General features: G+C 41.2%; 1 protein-coding gene across 4 annotated transcripts in view; it reads right to left on the bottom strand.

Annotated features, from left to right (window-relative positions):
• PALM2AKAP2 (PALM2 and AKAP2 fusion) overlaps positions 1-20543 on the bottom strand; it is a 227536-nt gene that overhangs the window by 110002 nt on the left and 96991 nt on the right. For all 4 annotated transcript variants that reach the window (XM_032981577.2, XM_042788051.1, XM_042788050.1 and 1 more), the window contains one exon: positions 5850-5932. In XM_032981577.2, coding sequence (XP_032837468.1) covers positions 5850-5932 — 83 coding nt within the window. The remainder of the gene's footprint in view (positions 1-5849; positions 5933-20543) is intronic.

Below are 20543 nucleotides of genomic sequence, written 5' to 3'. Positions count from 1 at the left end.
TAAATCATGCAAAATTAAACTGTAATGAGATGATAAGACAAGTTGATTGTAGGCCTGCTAATTAAAAATACACAGTATTCTGTATGGAAATCCAGTTCTGCACTATGAAACTGCTGTGCATTTTAATGTCTGACTTGCATACTGTTGAGCAGGCAATCTTATTTGTCTTTGAATATGAAGGTAGGTGGGCATGTTTTACACAGTTTGACAGTCTTGTTACTTTGCTTTGACAGTTTCCATGCGGAGCCACGGAAAAAAACATACAATGCCAGAGGTCAAACATAGTGTCTTTGATTGCTTTGAATGACTGGTAATCCTCTGGCTTCCCTGACTAGTGTTGTCTGCCTCAGTCATGATAAGAAGACACACTCTAGAGCAATTAGCAGAGACTGTAATTGGAAATGAACTCATAGCTGTGTGCTGTGACATGCAGTTCAATAACTCAGATGAATCCTCTCTGTTACCCAGCCCAGCTCTGCTGACTTCAGCACAAGGTGAGCTTTGGCCAGGACCAGGGATGGAGAGCACAACCTGGGGCACACCAGTGATGAGAGCTAGCAGGAGCCAACTGGAGAAAGCGTCAGCTGCAGAAAGTAAACTATTTTACTGATCGAAACTGGATTGTACCTTGTCTTGGATTTTTTCTGCTAATGTGTCTGAATTTCAGTGGCACCCCCCCATGGCTGGCATGGAAGCAAGATATGTCCTAAACTGCCTGAAGGGTCAGGAGGAGGGGATATAAGACGATGCTGGCTTGCACTTTGAAAGTTAACCAAGGATCTTTGCTGTCTGTCCTCACAAACTTCAGATACATGTACTGTGCAGAAAGAGCATCTCCCTTTTAAACTATTCCAGAGTGCTGAAAATATCAAAGCCTCTGTCAACTTTTGACTGGAGAATGGGAAACATAACCCCCATTTTTAAAAAAGGGATAAAGGAGGACCTGGGGAACTACAGGCCACTCAGTCTCACCTCTCTGCCTGGCAAGGTCATGGAGCAGATCCTCCTTTAAACTATGTTAGGGGACATGGAAAATAAGGAGGTTATTGGTGACAGCCAAAGTATTTTCACTAAGGGAAAATCATGCCTGACAAATTTGGTGGCCTTCTATGATGGGGTTGCAGCATTGGTGGATAAGGGAAGAGCAACTGCTGTCATCTACCTGGACCTGCACAAAGCATTTGACGCTGTCCCACATGACATCATTGTCTCTAAATTGGAGAGACATGGATTTGACAGATGAACCACTCAGTGAATAAGGAATCAGCTGGATGGTTGCACTCAAAGAGTTGCAGTCAACAGCTCGATGTCCAAGTGGAGAGCAGTGACAAATGGCGTTCCTCAGGGGCTGGTGTTGGGACCAGCACTGTTTAACTTCTTAGTTGGAGACATGGACAGTGGGATTGAGTGCACCCTCAACAAGTTTGCCAGTGACACCGAGATGTGAGGTGCAGTTGACACACTGGAGGGCAGGGATGCCATCCAGAGGGACCTGGACAGGCGGGCCCATGCAGACACCATGGAATTCAGCAAGGCCAAGTGCAGGGCCCTGCCCGTGGGTCGAGGCAATCCCAAGCACAAATATAGGCTGGGCAAAGAGTGGATTGAGAGCAGCCCTGTGGAGAAGGACTTGGGGGTACTAATGGATGGAAAACTGAGTATGAGCCAGAATTGTGCACTTGCAGCCTAGAAAGCCACCCGTGTCCTGAGCTGCATCAAGAGTGACCAGCAGGTCAAGGGAGGGGATTCTCCCCCTCTACTCCACTCTGGTGAGACCCCCTGGCTGTGCTGTGTCCAGCTCTGGAGCCCCCAGGATCAGAAGGACACGGAGCTGCTCGAGCGGGGCCAGAGGAGGCCACGAAGATGCTGGGGGAGCTGGAACAGCTCCCCTGGGGGGCCGGGCTGAGAGAGTTGGGAGGGGTCAGCCTGGAGAGGAGAAGGCTCTGGGGAGACCTTATAGCAGCCTTCCAGGAAAGATGGGGAGGGAGTCTATTAGGGTATGTAGGGGTAGGACAAGGGGCAATGGTTTTAAACTGAAAGAGGGTAGATTTAGATTATATATAAAGAAGAAATTCTTCCCTGTGAGGGTGGTGAGGCACTGTCAGAGGGTGCCCGGAGAAGCTGTGGCTGCCCCCTCCCTGGAAGGGTTCAAGGCCAGGTTGGACGGGGCTGGGAGCACCCTGGGCTGGGGGAAGGGGGCCCTGCCCGGGGCAGGGGGGTTAGAATTGGATAATTTTTAAGGTCCCTTCCAACCCAAACCATTCTATGATTCTGTGTTTTTGAGTTATCTGTAAAGATTTCAGCCACCATACATTTATGGCAGCAGGGTGAGAGGGAGGATCAGACGAAGGGATTGCATCCTGGATCTGTTTGGATTTTTTTTTTTTTAAACAGCTTCCTAGTGAAATTAATTAATTTTTCCAGAGATTCCTGGACTTGCTTAGGTTCTTTGGTGATACAATCTTTCATAAAACCAATGAAAGAGCAAATTGAAGTTCTGTATCTCTGATAAAATTTTCCAGCAAAATAGAAGCATCCTTTTTACTGCAAGACAAATTATTTCAGCCTACTGCTGATCCTTTTATGGTCATACAAGCTTTGTTGAAATTAGGAGTTGTTCACTAAGATAATCGCCTAACATTTTGTACAGCAGTGTTGCGGAGAAGCCAAATGGTGTATACGTAAGTATTCTTCCTTGTTACCAGTCAGCAGTTATGATGGAAAAATAAAGAAAACCAGCTGCAGTTTATGCTACTCCCACACACATGCACATTCTCCTTTTTGAGCAGAAGCTGCAAGAAAGGCTCAGTAATAGAGTACATGGTATTCTGAACCTGCTCTCCAAAAAGAGCTTCAGGCATAACAGGATGTGTTCAAAACACAATGAAGAGGCAGCATTTTGCTATTTAGAAAAGAAGGAAGAAACATAAAAAACTCCACGATCATTCATAAACTTTGTCTTGTTCAACAATAGGTCTAGCTTGGCTAGCTCTGAGCACAGTACATGGAGTGGCTCTTTGGGAGGACCATATTTTTCCTTTCTTGTAAGGGATAGTATTACTTTCCCTCATGACTAGGATCAAGTGTAACATTTATTTACTGATCTATATCCTGTCTTCACTGGTTGTGAATGTCATTACCTATTAGATGTAAGAGTTTTCTATGCTCTATTGAAACCTATGCAATTACCATTGACTTGAACCATACAGTTAAGAGCACAGTCTGGACCTAGGAGTAGCTTATTGTTTCTTGTTAAAAGTTTGTTAAAGTTGAAGGGAACTTTGTGATGGCCCAGTTCTCTACTTGGACTAAGTAGGCTGTTGAAAATAACAGAGATCTGTGAATTTCTGTTTTGTGATTTCTGTTAATTGAGATTCTACTTTCTCTTGGTATCATCAAAAAACTGTTGCAACTAGGTCTGCATAGCTTCTTTTCAGAGTTAATCTAAAATTGATGGTTTTCTTGTATGAAAGTAATGTTGCCCATTAGACTTTTAGCAACAGAAGGGACAATTGTTTTGGGTTTGTCTCTCTCAGCAAATGCAAGCTCAGAGGAGTTTATATTCAGCTGCTCCATATAGTCTTTGCCTCAAACACCAGGCTTCTCCCTTCCACAAATAGTTAGCAAGTTATTAAGGACAATTTCAGCACTTCATCATTTGATATGAATAAATTAATTTTCCTCCATGCTGCTAAGGATACTCTCATGGACTTTATTGACTTTCCTGTGCTAGCATTTTGCTGATTCTGCTCATGCTGCATCAGAGGCAGCACTGAGTCATCCTCCCTCTGACAAAGTTCCTCCTCCTTCAGCCGAGGGTCATTATTAAAAAACTGAGACCTCTTTCTTAAAGCCAGGGAGAAAACAATGCTAAGTCAGATTTTGTTCTGTGTGGTGTTACACTCCCAAGCATTGGAAGTACTGTGTTATTAAAACAAATCACATTCTGCAGTAACTGAATGCTTTTTGCCCTCTCCCTTAACTTAAGACAGAGAAAGTTATGGACTGATTAAACTCCAGCTCAGAGCTTTCCCAGCAGTCCTACAGGTCCTGCTTGAGATATATGAGCTGCCACAAAGCGATACTACGCTGAGCAGAGCACTGATAGCAACCAGTGCAAAATGTCTGGGAACTGTACAAGTCCATGCTGCAGCTGCAGTCAGAATGATTTAAATATCTGATTTAACCATAAGATGAAAGTTTCATTTTGACAGTTTTGCATTATCCATTTGAACCTTACTTTTATTGTTTGTGTTGTAAATTATTTGCCTAAAGAAAGGTGGATTCTCACTGACTGATAGCCCTGAGGACATGTTGATTTACTGCTTTATGTATGTTTAACCTTAAACTTGATTGTTGTTTTTGATAGCCAAGAGTATGAAATTCTGTGCTATACTGTACATTCTAAATTGTTAGCCACATTCAATCAGATTCATATTTGTTGTTTATTATCAAATCTGTTTTGTTTTTGTTTTTTAAATCAGAATGGTCCAGCCCCTTTTGGATTTTATTAGCACTTAATAAAAAACTGTGGGGAACCTGGATTTTGAGAAAACCATTAATGTTTTTTTTTTTAATGGTAAATTAAACTAGTAAATATTATAAGAAAAATCTAAGAAAAGGCTTTCAAAACATGTTTTGCATTCACATTTTCCTAATTTAAAAAAATCTCTGCAGGTGCTGATTTTAGCTGATTATTCACCATGACCTTTAAGATCTTAAAGCTAGTTGATCTGAGGTTCTCAGCCCAGTTTTGACTCATAGACCAGAAGAAGATACGAACTTGCTGCATGTTTATCTTTAAATGCTTTTCTAAACAAAAGTGTTAGTTATTGGGCTAAGTGTAACTAACTGTAATTTAAGAAAAAATACCTCTGCTTTTATAGCAGAAGTTGGAAATCTGCTTCATCAGTTTCATTGGAACCAGTTTAACAGCCTTGATTTCTGTTTTACTTTAATTTAAATAAATGTAAAAGATTAAAGTAAATTTAGGCAGTAATATGGGCTATATATAAAGTTGTATCTTTTTTTAAAAAACCAATTTATGTTAAAAAAATTTTGGGGAGGCCTTCTAGTTTTTAACGTGGTTGGTTTTGTCTTTAGACATACGTGCTTCATTCTCAGCAGTGTCAGCAGGCCTGAAGATGAAAATCTTGGCCCTGCAGGAATTCACTTGCCCATCCACTCCCTTTCCAATCCCACCATTTACGAATGGATTAATTTGCTGCTGTTAAAAACACATGGCTGCATGCAATCACGCCGAAATGAGAAAGAAAATGGAATATCCCCATCATACCTTTTCCAGCAAAATGGCATGTTTCCACACACCACCCAATTGCACCAGACTATCAGGTGAGGGCAATGAAGGGTTCTCAGTTGCTTGCCCTTGTCATGCTGATGAGCTACTCATGCATGGGTTTCCAGTAGATGAAAGGAGGTGGGGTAGCAGTCATGGCAAAGAGGCCTGAGAAGAAGGGAAGGTGCAAGGGAAGAAGTGCAGTGGGTTGACTAATGGTGAGGAAGGACTGAGCACTGGTTTAACACTATCTTGCAGTGAGGTGCCAGGATTATTTAATGAGACCTCCCAAGAGATGCACATCTGTTGAAGGTCCACCTAATCCCAACCATTGCACCGGGCTTTCAAACATTTAGCGGGAGACCCTGTGTTAGTCAAGCAAATCCAATTTATACCAATGAGGTCTGCTGTGTGAACTACTCCCACCATGACAACCTCCTCACAGCTGAAAATGTGCCCCATCCCACTGAGCATGGGGTGTCTTCAAGCATCAGGTTTGAGTGCAGCATGGATCCCTGTGTTTTGCACAAGGATGTGGTGGGAGGAGACTTACCTCTGCACCCTCCTCAGCTTTGTGACTTTCACAGGAGGATGGTCCCAGCGGGTCTCTCAGCAGCATATCTGATCCTCCTGCACCTACAAAACCAAAGACATTTTATTGCCCATGGGAGAATAAGCATGGCTGAGAGGTTGCTTTGCTTTGCTTAGATCCATTCCTACCAGCCACACCCTGTCACCAGCCTGGTATCTCATCAGCGTTGTTAAAGAAAGCAGAAAGGGTACAAAAACATTGACTGGAAAATATCTTTGCCAGCTGGAAACAGCTCTGCATGCTGTGGAGATGCAGCCACTGCTGGGAGAAAATGCAGCGAGTGCTTAGTAGGTTGACACAGCACCATGGCTCAGGAGGCATGTATTCAACTTCTACCCCTGCAGCAGTCATCCCTGTTCCAAGGGTGGTGCCCAGTCTGGGGGCTGGGGCTGCCCTAGTCCCTGATGGGGTGGTGGGATGGCTCCGGCTGCCAGGTCCGTCCTTGCCACCCCCAAAGAGCCCCCCAGACACTGGTTGCTCTGTGCTTGCCTGAGTTGGTGTGCTTAAGGTGTGCCTGTGCTCACACCATCCCTGGGATAAGCTCGTCCTGTCTTGGGGAGAACTCAGAGGACTTTTCAGCACTTACATCTTTGGAACTGTGAAGCCTTCAGCATGTTGTCCCTGTGTGAACGCCTCTGTTTGCATTAGCAAGTAGCTGTGCAGTAGGAGTGGATCAGAGGATGGGAGCAGTTGGTGCTGACATCTCTAGATCTATATTGTAACTATTTCCAGGATTTAATGTCAGACTAGATTTAGTCTGATTCCCTGGACTGAATGTTACCACAGTGTCAGAAGAAGGGATACTTGATTTGAGTATTTGTGTTTCCACTAGGGTTTGAAAAGTATTTCATGTGAGTGCAGAACAGTCTCTGGTTTGGTTTCCTCAAAAGGACTCTTGCCTGCAATTCAGCAGTATCATCACATAGTGTGAATCACTCCACATGTGAAGTAGTTGCAGGTGTGGTTAAGTAAAAAGGTGTGAGTTCACATACTACTGCTCTCTGCCAAAGTGCTGATGTATATGCAGCCCACCAAGAAAGAGCAGTGTGGTGACTAGGATGCTAAATGGAGATGTTAGTTGCCTAATTTCACACCTGTGCCACAGCTAGCATTCTGCATGGCCATTGGCAGGCATTGATACTGACTTAAGTGGTCTGCCTGTAAGTAATATTCTCCACCGATGTGACAACACATGAAAGATTAAGAGCAGAAAATTACAGTGGTAATACATAGACTTAACGAGAAAAAAAGTCATGGAAGTCCCAGGCCTAGAAATTAACACATGTAAGAAAAGGATAGGTTCCCCCCAAATCCCACAAATTTATAAATACCATAAGCCTAAGTAGATTTCATCTCCACACTCTGTATTTTGTGACAGACCATATCCGCCACAGCATGAACCTCTGACTTGATCTGTATGAAGGACCTGACAACTTTATAGTCACCCTTGGATTAAAAAAAAAAATCCCAAGCACGTTCACATCTATGGGCATGTTGTAAAGGCTGCACATAGTACAAGTTCATGCTGCCATTAGCACAGCTGAAGTTTTACATCTATCATCAGCTGTATAGCCGCGAAGAAGTAACTCAACCAGAACAGCTGTAGGGCAGCTCCATCAGCACTATTGGGGCTCAGTGGCTTTTCATCCATCTCTGTGCATGCTAGCTCCACTTCTGTGTAGCACTGTGCTGACTTATTTGTTTTCTTTTATTTGCTGTTGATTTCAACTGTGAATAGGGTTTGATGGATGACAGGAGTTTAACAATAAAGAGGAATGGACAACACAACAGGAATGAAGCTGAACTAACAGTCTCTTTCCTTCAGAGACATATCCTTGCAGACTTGGGAAAGAAATCAAGGTGCAGATAATAAGAAGGAATTTGGGCTCTCAGCTCACCTGCATTAGCCAGGAGAGAAAGGAACGAATGTAGTCAAGATAGAAAGGATGAAATTTAAGTGTAAGAGGCAGATGTCCAGTTCCTGGTGATGTAGTTGGCAGGAAAAGTGCAGACTGTGGATCAAAAATAGATGTACTGATGAGGAATCTGGAATACTGCTGTGCACACCCACTCATTGCTCTTAACAAACAAGGGGAAACTTTAGTAGTTCATTCCTAAGTCAGAGTTCCTCGTGGTCAGCACTGTGACTGTGGGGGAAGCACCTCTGCATTGGTTAGCTGTGACCTGGGGCAGTAAACTCATCTCAAGAGTGCTTGCTCCATCCATCTCAGTCTGTCAGCCCTTTTGGGTTTCTGCTCTACTTGTATGGGATCTGGACAAAGAAAGGAAGCTGTAAGGCGCAATTTAGCTACCAAAGTATGTGAACTTTCTACAGGGGCCCACAAGTCCTTTAGAAAATCCTGCATAAATGCAAAAAATACCCAGAAACCACAGACTTAGGGTCTTAATTTTGCTTACTGTTTTAGAAACAGAGTGCTCTGTGTTTTCAGCATATAAACCCCATTGCTCTGTTGTTAAGCTGGTAGGAAACAATTCCAAGCCCTGTACCATACAACCATTAACACTAGGGTAGGCTATATCCATCTGAAACCTGACAGCCTACATCCTCTTGCACAAGAAGCTCGTACAGTAAAGGGGCAGGTTGTAGCATAGGAGGACCTGAATCAGGGAACACTTTTAGAGCAAAGACTTGTCTCATCAGAGGAAAAGGTAGATAAAGCACTTATGAGTATTCACTAGGAAAACTCCTGCAGGGATCAAATCATACTAAATCAAGCCTTCCTCATTTTGCACACAGTAGCCATTTATACCTGCTATGAGGTTAGGGCATAGTCAAATGTTCACTTGCATGGCAGCTGGAGCACTTTAAGATTTATTATCCTCTTCCGCTGAGACAGGTTGTTTGTGGGAGCACTTATAGTCCTTTTCAGAGCCAAGGTAGATTGCACTCGTGTACCAAAAGGACTTGTTACTGCTCCCAGTTTGGTCCTCTCTGCCTGCTGGAGGGTGCTGCCATCTCAGATCTATTGGCCAGTCTGTTGCTCACCAGAGTGCTTCCTGCCCTGTTCACACTGGAAGGAAACAGGCCAGCTCCAACCACATAAATCCTGGTTCATCACTAAATGGGCCCATTTGGTCTTGAACAGGCCAAGGAGGCAATTTATTAGAGCAACTATAGTCACATCACTTGAACCCTGGGGAGTCCTTCTGTTTTTCTGAGTTTCTCAGCCTGCTTTCTTTCACCTACATATGACTTGTCATTAAAAATGAAAGCCAAACTATGTCTTCATGTTGCTATCTTGGCAGTGCCCAGCTGAGCCAGCAGACAGATGCCATGTTAAACCACAAAGCAAAGTTTGTTACCAGTTATTCCTGTGAATAATAAAAGGTCATTCAGAAAAATAAAATACTCAAAGAAGGAGGGGGAGAGAAAAAAAGAGACACAGTCTAGGAAAAAAGGCCATTCAGCAAAAGTGCTGACATATTTATTTGTTGAACCACTAAATGGCTTAGTGGCTTCATGGAGTTCAGATTGGGAGAGGTCACATATCATCATGAAGACAAAGACATAACTCAAGTGGTGAAGAAAGCCACTAATTCATCTTTTTTTTTTTTTTTCACTTATTTTTCTTTAATATAAGGTGCGTTTAGGCACTGCATCCTTGCTATATTTTGAAACAATAGCAAGAAAACTTTCATATCCTTTTAACTATGCTTTGAGGGCCCACCTCTAAGAGCTAAGATAATGTTTTAGTTTCAGTTTCCATAGAATCTTCAGTCTTAGAAAAATTATCACGAAGAGTGCCGTAGGTGCCACTTCTCCTGATATGAGTATCTCACTGATAGCAATTGTCTTAAGAGTGCTATCTCATTTAGTCTGTTTTTTCTGCATCTGATAGCAGTGTTATTCACTGGGGTGGATGCACAGTTGATAGAGCTAATGGCACAATTCTCTTTTGCCAATCTGCTTTTCTCTTCCAAACGATTTTTTTTTTTTTTTCAGCTTTCACACAGTGATGTATTTTGAACTTAAATACAAATAAGGCAAAGATGTCCCTACTTAGGGCTAGTAGGAGGGAAGTCACACCTACTTTATACCCCATTAAAAAGGAGCATTGGCTGGTGTCATTTCTCAGAGCGTACTGGTTGGATTGTGACCATGCCAGAAGCATTGTGCTGCATTTGTACTAAGAATAGGTGTTGAAAGCTCAGTCTCCAAAATTCAGATGCATGTTTTAGTTGCAGGTGTAGTCTGGCACCATTTTGGGAAATACCTAAGCAGACTTGCATTGGTGGTTGCAGGTGACATAGTTAAAGCCATTGCAGATCTCCATCACTGAGATGGATTAGCTGTCTTCACCTCAGGCAGGCTTTCAGGAGTGATCTGAACCAGCCCAGGCTAGCAATACTCTGACATGGCTTTTGTGTGCTTCAGTTGTGTGGGAAGTGATGGCAACTTGGGAGAACAGCTATATCTTCAGTCATTCACCACAAGGTCATGCAACACCAGTCTCAAACTTTGTCCCTTATTTGTTTTAGTGTGGTATTTCTACCTACCAGCATTGTTCTTGGTGACTAGCAGTGATAAACTAATGTTGTTTCAGACTGTGCATGCATTTGCTCACAGACTCTTTCAATAGTTATTTGAAGTAGCATAAAATGGCTGCAAGTGTGCTATTAAGTTCACCATTTCTGCTATGAAGCAAGCAAAAAGCCCTCAGAACCATAATGTACATCTATTTTGCAATGAAACCTTAAGTATAGATGAGCCCTAAGGTTAAAGCTATTCTAAGAAAATAAGATTACAATGTTGCTTAGAAAATTGCTTCCAATCTCAGCAATCTTGTTCACAGTGAACAGTTTATGATGAAATTGTGAGAGAAACACTGAAGTTTTTGGAGGAAAAAAAGGTCTGCAGGAAATAAGCTAAAACTCTGACACAAATTGGCAAGATGAGGAAGGGAAAAACTGTGAATTTTGTTTCTCTTGTAACAATTTGCCTTGGAGTGCATTCTCTTATTTGGAAATCCCAGGTAAGAAGTGTGATGTTCCAGCACTGAAAGAGCAGACAACCTCCTAGCTTTGCCTAGAGTTAGTTCCTGTATGTGGCAGCAGTGCAGCCAAACAATGAATTCATTGCCGTGCACAAGTGTTTAAAAATAACAGAGAACTCTGTGAGTGATATAAAGAAGGGAAGCACAAGTGACTCATGCAAATTCTTTTTAATCGGGACATCTTAAGCTCAACCGCAGAAAGAAAGCAGAAGGTAGCAGAAAATCTTTCTGTTACCGATAACCATTCTCTATTGGGGGAAAGAAAAAACACCAGTTACCCAAACAGTTCTGAAAGTGCATGTCTGTATTGCAGTGGGGGAGATGAATAGCTTGTGGTGCTCATCTTACTGCATCTGCCCAGAGGATTTCTTGCCCCCACGAAATGCATTTGTGTAAATACCATGAAGATGAGCTCCCAGTCCTCTCAGCAGAACCAACAGGGAGGACTGCAAGAGCTGTGCCCAATTTTCTTAACTGCAAAGTGAGACAGTTTATCTCCTGTCTTCATCATGCTAATCTTGCCCACACTGAAGCAGATAATGCATAATTTTATGACTCCTTTTGTTACCTGGAGTTAGACCTGCAGCTGCATGTACTAACAGTTGGGAGTGCTACATGCATATCTGGAAGATGCTATGGATGCATCTCCAGCAGTCAATAGTGGTATGTATCCAGTTAAACCTAATTTTCCCTTCTGTGACTTTTAGCAGCAGGCAGGACATTCCCCATTAGTGGATATTACCACTTAAGTAAATGACCATGCCTTTGCAGTGCACCTGGTGGGGTTGAGAGGAAAGCAATCTCCATTTTTCAGCAAACTATGTCTGTAGATGACTCTTCTAATTACGGTTTTCTGTTTTTCCCTATAGTGAGCAACTAGTCTGGCTCAAAAGTGTAAATCCTTATATACGTCAGGTTGCATTATGGCAGAGGAAAAGGGACAATCATACTCTGCTGACATTTAGCTGCAGGTAGTAGAGCGCATATAAGAGGACCTATCACTGTCAATTTTCCTCTCACACCTCATGGTCTTCTTCAGGGGTGACATTTTGGATCTGGTTTGCATTTGGAGGTCTGACAAAAATGGCTGGGTCACGGAAGGTGCAGTAGAAATTACTGAACTGCACACATCCACCTGCTGGATTTAGAAATAAATAGGTATAGTTTATTCTGAGAAGCTGCCTTCCACACTGCTAAAAAAGGCATATTGCCAGATTTTCACAGTTAACCCAGGAGTTAAACAAATAAAACAAACATAAGACCTTGAAGAGGTATTTCAGTCCTTGACAAGACAACAGAAGGGCTGTTGAGTAGACTGAGAGTGGACTCATCTGCCTGATTAGATAGTAGTTGTTAAGGGCCAAATTGCAGTGAAGCAGACCTGCCCCAAACTGTCTGGACTGGCCTAATATTTGACCTATAGTTTTGCATACTTTTGAGTTAAGATTGTTTTGTCAGTTGCTTTGAAGAAATGTTCAATTTATCTATCAGGAAAATTTGTATCAACACTTTATCGCAAAGCTCAAACTGCCAGTTTTGCTTGACAGAAGATGGTATTAATTAATGCCTTGTCACTGTTTTCTGTTGTGGAAAAGCGTAACGTGCCACATATGAAAGAACCTACCTCAACCCTGCATTTGTACTAGACATGCATGTGAGTGCTATCCTATAAATTCTGCAACAGCGGAGTCAAATCTTGCTCTTCCCTAGACAGGTGCATGAGAGTTGAAAGATGCAGGTGAGCTGGTGTTATCATGGCATGAGCCATGACACTGCTGGAAAGCCATGCAATCCAGGGGAGTGACCCTCTCCAGCCAGATCACCTGAACTTGAGAGTAGATCTATTATCTGCAAGAAGAGATCCAGAGCACTGAAACAGAGTTAGTACCTGTATAGTAAAATTAAAGTAACTACTTGATGTAAGGTTAACATAATCTGACTTTTAAGAAAAGGACATCATAAATAAGATCCAGATGTTTAAGGATGAAGACACCTGTCTTCACCTAAACTTAGCTGTGCTGCATGGTAATCAGTTTCTGCCATTTCAGAGGGAGTACTTATAGAGTAAGCTACTGCTCAATTAGAGAAGATGCATCAGCCCCTGGCCTCTGCGGATAAGGTTGGCAATCTTAGAAAATGACATATAATTAGGAAAAATTATAGTGTTTGCTTTCAAAGTACTATTTGTTTTCCCAAAAAAAGCAAACTGACAGGCAAACATAACATCCAGATACAGTATACCCTCCTCAGTTATTCACATATAATGTCACCAGAATTAAAATAGGTAGTGAAATGTTTTATTTCCCAGCCACAGAAGAGGCATGACTTGCTGGTCAAAACTCCAGTGATGTTTCTTATCCAAGACATATGCTTGAAAGAGTTCAATAAAGGATTGTTTGGCTCTCTAATAGTGGAAGAAATTTTTTTGTATTCCTGAATTACAATTTTGGTGTCATGATATTGGGCTATATTTTGCACCTAAAAGGTCTAATATTTAAGGAAAGATCACAAGTTAATGTGCAATGTCAAATGATTACACATCCATCACCTTCCAGCCAATACTTAGGGCATTATGAGAAGTATAACAAGCTACATGTCATGAGTACTTTTTGAGTCCTGCTGCACAGAGATGTGCTAACTGGATATAACTTTCCAGGCTGCCCCCCAGTTTGAGGACTCATGTACAGATGTCATCCTGAAACATAAAGCCTGGATTCTGCCTGGGAGCCCAACCAAACATCCACATTAATAAACATGATGGGAGATTAAAGAGGTGCTTTCTCTCTCTGTTTTCTAAATGAGCACAGGCCAGCCATGTATTCCCAAGTGGATGAGATCCTGGCCTTGTCCTCTCTCAGTTCTTCAAAGTCACGAGTGCTCCTTAAAACATGTCCTGCTGATGCAATGCAAAACCTCTGACTCTTGTGTCTGTGGTATGCTAAACATGGCTCTTCAAGGGTAGAACAAACAGCTACAGCACAATCCAAAGTCAATAAGAAAATGCTGGTTGACTTCTGCAGACTTCTGGAAATTATCAGCTCAGTTCTACTTGTTCTGTCTCAGCTGTGTATCTGTCCCATGATGTGTGTTGTCTAAATTTGAAATTAAAAACATTCCTGAAGCAACGAATGTCTTTAAGCATTTGCATTGCACGGTGCATCAAAGAACAGCTAAAGCTGATGCTTCGCCTTTGGTAGCTATGCTTGCATTCAAGTTTCTGGGGCCTCATGATTTTAGCTTACAACATCCTCATTACCTGCTGGGGCAGATCTCACGTGCAAGGCACCTCCATGGTGTGATAGGTTTCCCTGCCTGCTGAGGCAGTCCATCTGTGCAAGCTACACCAAAGTGGAAGCTGATGCATGGACAGTATATGTGACTGGGGAGTTTTTGCAGAGCTTGAGTCCTGACCCTAGCTAGGGGTGTGCTAAAGCTCTGATAAACAAAACTGAACTCCTTTTAAAATGTAGTTTTTATAGTGTACATGCATCTCCCTTTATCTCTCCTATTTGTTCAGTTCCCTCCACTGCTCTTTAGCATGAGTGTTGATTCAGTAAAGTGTCTTCCTAAGAGAATTAGCTACCCTCTTGAGAAAAAAGCAGTGTAGAGCCTGTACCAGGGTATCAATATATGTTTTTCACAGCTCTCATCTTGAGAATAAGACCACAATACCATAACAGAGCATGAAGAAAGCATAAAATCTTATCAGGGCTTCAATTAACTTTCATATTACCTGTACCTCAAATACTCATTCCTTCTGTGCTAGAGTTAGTACTTACTTTATGAGATTTTAAACTATAACATTTTAAAGAGGCAGTCTGCCCTGTAGAGAGATTCCAGCTCTGAAAGCAAATAATGATCAAGAAATTTTGAAAGGTTTAAGAGTAAGCCCCCAAATGTCAGTCTGTATGTTTAAGCCTTTCCTGTTGATACCTAGCAAGCTAAGTTTCTTGTGAAATTTCTAGAAATTAGAAATGTATCAGAAAGCCTCTTTTTGAAAGAACCACTGTGCTTTCATGTCAAGTCTTTCCTGGAACATGAAATTGTGGAGACATAATGAATAGATGAGAGGTGTTTTTTTAGTGGTTGGGTTTTGTTGTGTTATTTTTGTTTGTTTGTTGGGGGGGAGTTTTTTTGTTTTGGTTTGGTTGTTGTTGTTGTTTGTTTTGTTTTTTTGTTTATTTTTTGTATTTAAATGACAACCAAATGACTTGATCCTCAGCAGCTCTCAATGTATGACTAGTTCAGTCTGAATTTAAATTAAGTTCATAGCTGCTTCTTCCTTTATTCAAGATATTCAAATATTCTCTTCACAACCTGCACAGAGTAACAGATAAAAATAACTGTCATGCTTAATTTATTTTAACTGTGCAGGGAGGTTGTTTGGATCTTCCATTCTGCTTCTAAGAACAGCAGTGTCTTCTAGTTCAGTAAAAGACAGTTTCTAAGCACACAAAATTGCCCCACTGGACCAGAGCAATTGTCTTTCACAGTAGCAGTAAGGAACTTCATGCAGGGAGAATACTTGCACCCAGCCTGTATCTTCAGCCCTTCCCCTGTACTTCCTCCGGCATCCACAATCAGTGATCACTACATCAGTGATGTCATCGGACACATCTCTGCCTTGTCCCTTTACTATGTTTTCTGGATCTGTTGTCAATTGGTTTGTTAACATGGAGACATTTATCATTTATCTGTCTGGTTTTCTTTTCCTTTTTTTTTTTTTCTTTTTCCTTTTTTTTTTTTTTTTTTTTTTTTTTGTATAACACTATTGTCATCTACATGGTATGCGAACTACAATGTTTACAACTACCAGTTCAGAAACCTCTAAGGAGGATGGGCAATGAATCCATGTACTGTTAGAAGTTTTGATTTGCTAAATGGGTTAGTAATTTTGATTATCTAACATATAACTGCAAAGGGATCGAATGCTCAGAAATTTAAACATTCACAGTCTGAATTTCAGGCCACCTTAAAAGAACTTCATGTAATATCCAGAAGAGGAGGCAGTCAAAATAGTCATAACTTTCAGGAATTTTAGCCTCTAGCAGTGTTTGTTGCAGTGAAAGGATCAGCAGAATAGGTTTACATTCACTGCAGACACCCCATTTAATAAGGAATTAGGTTAGCAAAGAAAGACAGATGGCAAGAGCAGACAAGACAGTTTGAGACCCAAGGCCTAATTCAGCTTTGACGTAGCTAAGCTGAATGGCAATTGAAGTCAGTGAGATGTTCACGTGTTTGTATCAGAGCTGAATTTGCTTCCCAATGTTTAGCAGAAAGAAGTGGATAGTTGAATTCAAATAGAACATTTTTTTGTTTGGAAAACAGGGATGGCCATATGAATTTTTCAGTGCTACCCTGAAGCCTGCGCTTTCAAAACTACTTGACTTTATGAGCAGAGATATTTCCTGCATAATGCAAATACAGTTGAGAGACAGTTCTTGGCCTAAGGCTTTGTATATATGTAATGAAAATAAACAGACAAAGACACAAGCAGAGGCTTGTTCAGTGCAACCTAAGTGGAATGGGATTATGAATCCTTGTTCCCTGATTCTCACCTAGGTCTCTAATTTTGGGGTTTCTACAAGAGTCACTGCTGGGTGTCTAACTGCTTAGAATTATAATGGGAAGTATATTCATTCTCTAAATAAACATTTGGAGACGTATTAATTCTCTAAATAAACATTTGGAGAATGAGCATTGGAAGATATCATTTTAACATTTCTGCCTTTCCCTTCTGTCTTGGTGCCTTCAGCTGTGGGGGATCTGAGAAGCAATGCAGGGAGACTAGAGGGATATAATCAAATAGTCTCCCTCTGTCTTCACCTGGGGGGCTGCTCACCTTTTCCTTTTTAATGGTTCAGTGTTTGCCAAATGGCTCCTGGCTTGTAATTTATTTTATTTTGGTTATAAAATGAAAAGGTAGATTTTACCCTGATAAAATGGAATATTACTTTACATTTGCTGCTGAGTAAAATGACATCTCAGACTAATATGGTTTGAGGTATATTGATTGCCCTGCCCACCTCTGTCAGGGTGCTCCTGCTGCAATCAGTGACTTGGGTAATCCTCACTGGAAAACTGTGCCTTAGTTGAAACTGTGTTATGAGAATGTTGTAGAAAATTGAAAAAGGAAGAGAAAAAGAGAAAGGAAGACATAGCATTTGTTTACTTGTGGTTTTTGTGCCCTCCAAAAACATTGTCAGAATGCTGCTTGTACAAGGAAGCAGTAAAAGATGCCTCTCTGAAGGGAACAGTCATGCTTCTACTATGTAATGACATGGCGTTTCCCTCCTATCCTGTATCAGTGCATCAGCACAAAGACAGCCATAAAGCAATGACAGGTAATCTTTCTTTGGCTCTGTATAAACACACTCCGCAAAACAGCCTGGCCTATAAAACAGAAAGAACTTGCATCTGTACCTAACAGCTTCCAACACCAACGATGCACACTTGTGGGGCAGCAGATGCTTTCCTCATGATGGTTGCTAGGTCATTGCCAGGTAGACTGTTAGCTGATGGAATATAATTGTACATACTGGAGGTTTTGGGTCTGTAATTGTTCCCACCCTGGGCACAGAAGCACCCTATGTGTGCAAGGGTTTTTAACAGAGCTCCATGCAGCTGAGAAACAGAGTTGCCTGCCTGGTAGCTTTTGTGTTCATGACTTGTCCTCAGTGCAGATGAAACATGCACGTGTGGTAACAGTGACGAGCCACATCAGCATCAGAAAATGTTTGCTTTGGAGGAACTGGTTGGGCTTCCACATCATAGGTAGCCACTTCATTTCATTTCGCCTCACTTCCTCATTTTTCATATAGCAAAGATAGCATTTACTCTGCCTTAATGGGGTGCTGTGAAATTTCACTACATTGTGAAATTTCACTACATTGAAGACTGTCAAGTGCTCAGATGTGGCAGTGTCTGGAGCTGGGTGAAAACGTTATTAGCCATGCTACACCCATGCACTGAGTCGAGGAACTTAAAACTGGCCATATCACAAGGATGGCTTTTACGTGGTGTAGCTGTTAGTTTTTGTCAGAAACACACTAAAACCAGCCTCAGTCAGAGACAGCAGAAATTCAAGCGCTAATCCCAGCAGGACCCAGACAGGATATTCTAGTATGCTTGTCTCTTGAGTCAAGTATCTGTTATCATTATATATTGTGCTGCCACTCTTTGGGTCTTTCAGGGAGGGGAGATGGAACTATTTTATTGCTTTCTTATGAGTTTTTTTTACCAGCAAACTGTATTGTAGGACCACCAGACTCTGGAACATGAGTTATTTTAATGCAAATATTCATAAGTGTTTTTTTTTTTTTTTTTTTGAGGTGCATTTTAAAGTACCCCAACTCTTATTCCTTGGAATGGTCATAAGGCACTTACTCTTATGGTGAGAAGCCATCTACCTTACACTTAAATAAAAACTTTGCTTTGTCTTAAAAAACATATTAAATGTTAAAATATAGCTTATAGCACCTTTTGTACTTTAATTGTTGAAGACCACTTCCATTCAGTTATTCACTTACTGCCTGGAAGTAATGAGGGGTATTCCACAAGTACTGAAGTTGTTTGGTACTTCAGTAAAATCAAGTGTACAAAGTCAGTTACACAAGGCACATATGCAGTAATGCAAGATGCTATCACTCTGCTATTAGCCATATTGTCATTAAACTAGTTATGATTCTTGAGGGAGGTCTAACATTACACTATGTCAGCTGTCAAGCCACAGCTCATCTGTGTAATGACCTTGGGTTTATTACTTTATCTGAAAACAAAAACTGTAGTCTCCTGGAACCACATATTATTTTTAAAATGTGGTCACTTTCATGATACTAATAGTTTTTGATTAAACAGTTTCTGGGAACAATTCTGATGTTTTTATTTACCCTATATTCCCTCGAGTTCACTTACACCAGCAGTCCTACTATGTCTAATACATCACCCCCTCATTCCCCATCCATTCTGCTACATGTTAATCCTATTTAACATAAGATCTATATATATTGCATCCCAGACTATGTTGCCCTCTATCTTACCGATACATTATTTCACAGTACTGTACAAATGCCAGTTTTGATTCAAATAGAAATGAAAAAGAGGAACTCTAAAAGAAGAAGAACTTGTACTAAACTACACAACTTTTCTTGTAATAAGAACTAATTCAAATGTCAGCCTAATTTTTCTTTGGACAATTTGTATTTTCAGAAGCTTTGGAATTTGAGCTTGTTCATCTCAAAGCTGGGCAGGCACAGATGTCACTGCAAAATCTTGAAGGTGGGTCAACAAGTCACATCATAGGCTAAAGTCTATATAGGCAGAGTTTTAAGAATTAAATGAATGTCAAGTAAAGTTTTCTGCATACCTTCAGTAGGCTATCTCTCATGGCTGTGCTGGAAGTTCTTTTTTTTATATATATTTTTCATAAATATCTGATGTCTAGACTGAACTCTCTTATCTCTTTTCTAGGGGAAAGAGATACACCACACTGACTGTATTCATAGAATTATAAGTGCTTTTTTACACTAGGAAGCTTTACAGGATATTCAGGACTTTATGGCAGCAGAACAGACTTTTCTTTTAAACTTAACCTTCCTTCAAGGAAAGCAGATATTTGTAATACTAGTACATTGATTTAAATTTATGGCTTATGTATAGTAGTACATCCTTCCATATAAGTTTTCTAGGATACAGGCCTGCAAAGATTTACACACACAGATTCATTGTTTATCCTGGTCCCAAGGAATCAGAAACAAGACTCCCATTGATTGCAGTGGAGCCAGGACTCCCGCAGCTGCTGCTTCCAGAGAGGGTAGTACTGCACAGCTGAAAGTTTACCAGATTTTGTAAGATACGGGGTCTGAGGTCAGCTTTTTGACATGAGACATCAGAACTTTCCCATCTTTGCTCTAGTCTTGCTGCATTCTAGGATACTTGTGATATATTGCCAACAAAAAAAGTGACTCCAGTCTCAGTGAGTTTGAGATTCGATAGATTTGAAAAACACTAAGGTAAATACTGACAAAAGGATACACCGTTTAGAGTTAGTGCTATATATTTTTTCATAAACTCAAGCCTGTATTGTGTCAGGAGAGGAGGAAGTTGTCTGCATATACATGAACACACACACACACACTTGCAAGTCAGAATTTCTGCAAGTACCAAACTATTCATGACTATGAGGTCTGTGGTCAAGCTCAGCCCCGTTTTGAGTCCAGCATAAAGTCAATGCAGTCTTTGAGATTGATTGAAGTCTTCAAGACAAAATTGACAAGGGCTGCCACAACAGTGATTTTCCACAGAGAGATTATTTTTAAACCTAAACAACAAACGGGAGGGAAGTTCACATCTGGAGACTTGAATGCTATCATTTTTATTCTGGCTGAAGCTGATCTTTTACCTTTAGGTTTGGGAATTTGTCTAGATCAGGTTTGGATGTTCTGTGTTTGAAGTTAATGTTATGGAGGCACTTCATCTTTGTCTACAGATCTGGTTACTAGTGGCTATGATGTGGACTTAATGCTCTGTACAGCACAGCTCTGCACAAATGACACCGATGGATCCACACCAAACCACAGCTGCTGGCTCACCAATTTTCTGGGGAAGCCTGGACCTAGGTCCAGCTTTAAATCATATG

This window comes from Tyto alba, unplaced genomic scaffold (genome assembly GCF_018691265.1).
Source record: "Tyto alba isolate M040663 unplaced genomic scaffold, T.alba_DEE_v4.0 Super-Scaffold_13, whole genome shotgun sequence".
NCBI classification, from domain to species: domain Eukaryota; kingdom Metazoa; phylum Chordata; class Aves; order Strigiformes; family Tytonidae; genus Tyto; species Tyto alba.
This window is presented reverse-complemented; position numbering and strand designations above follow the sequence as displayed.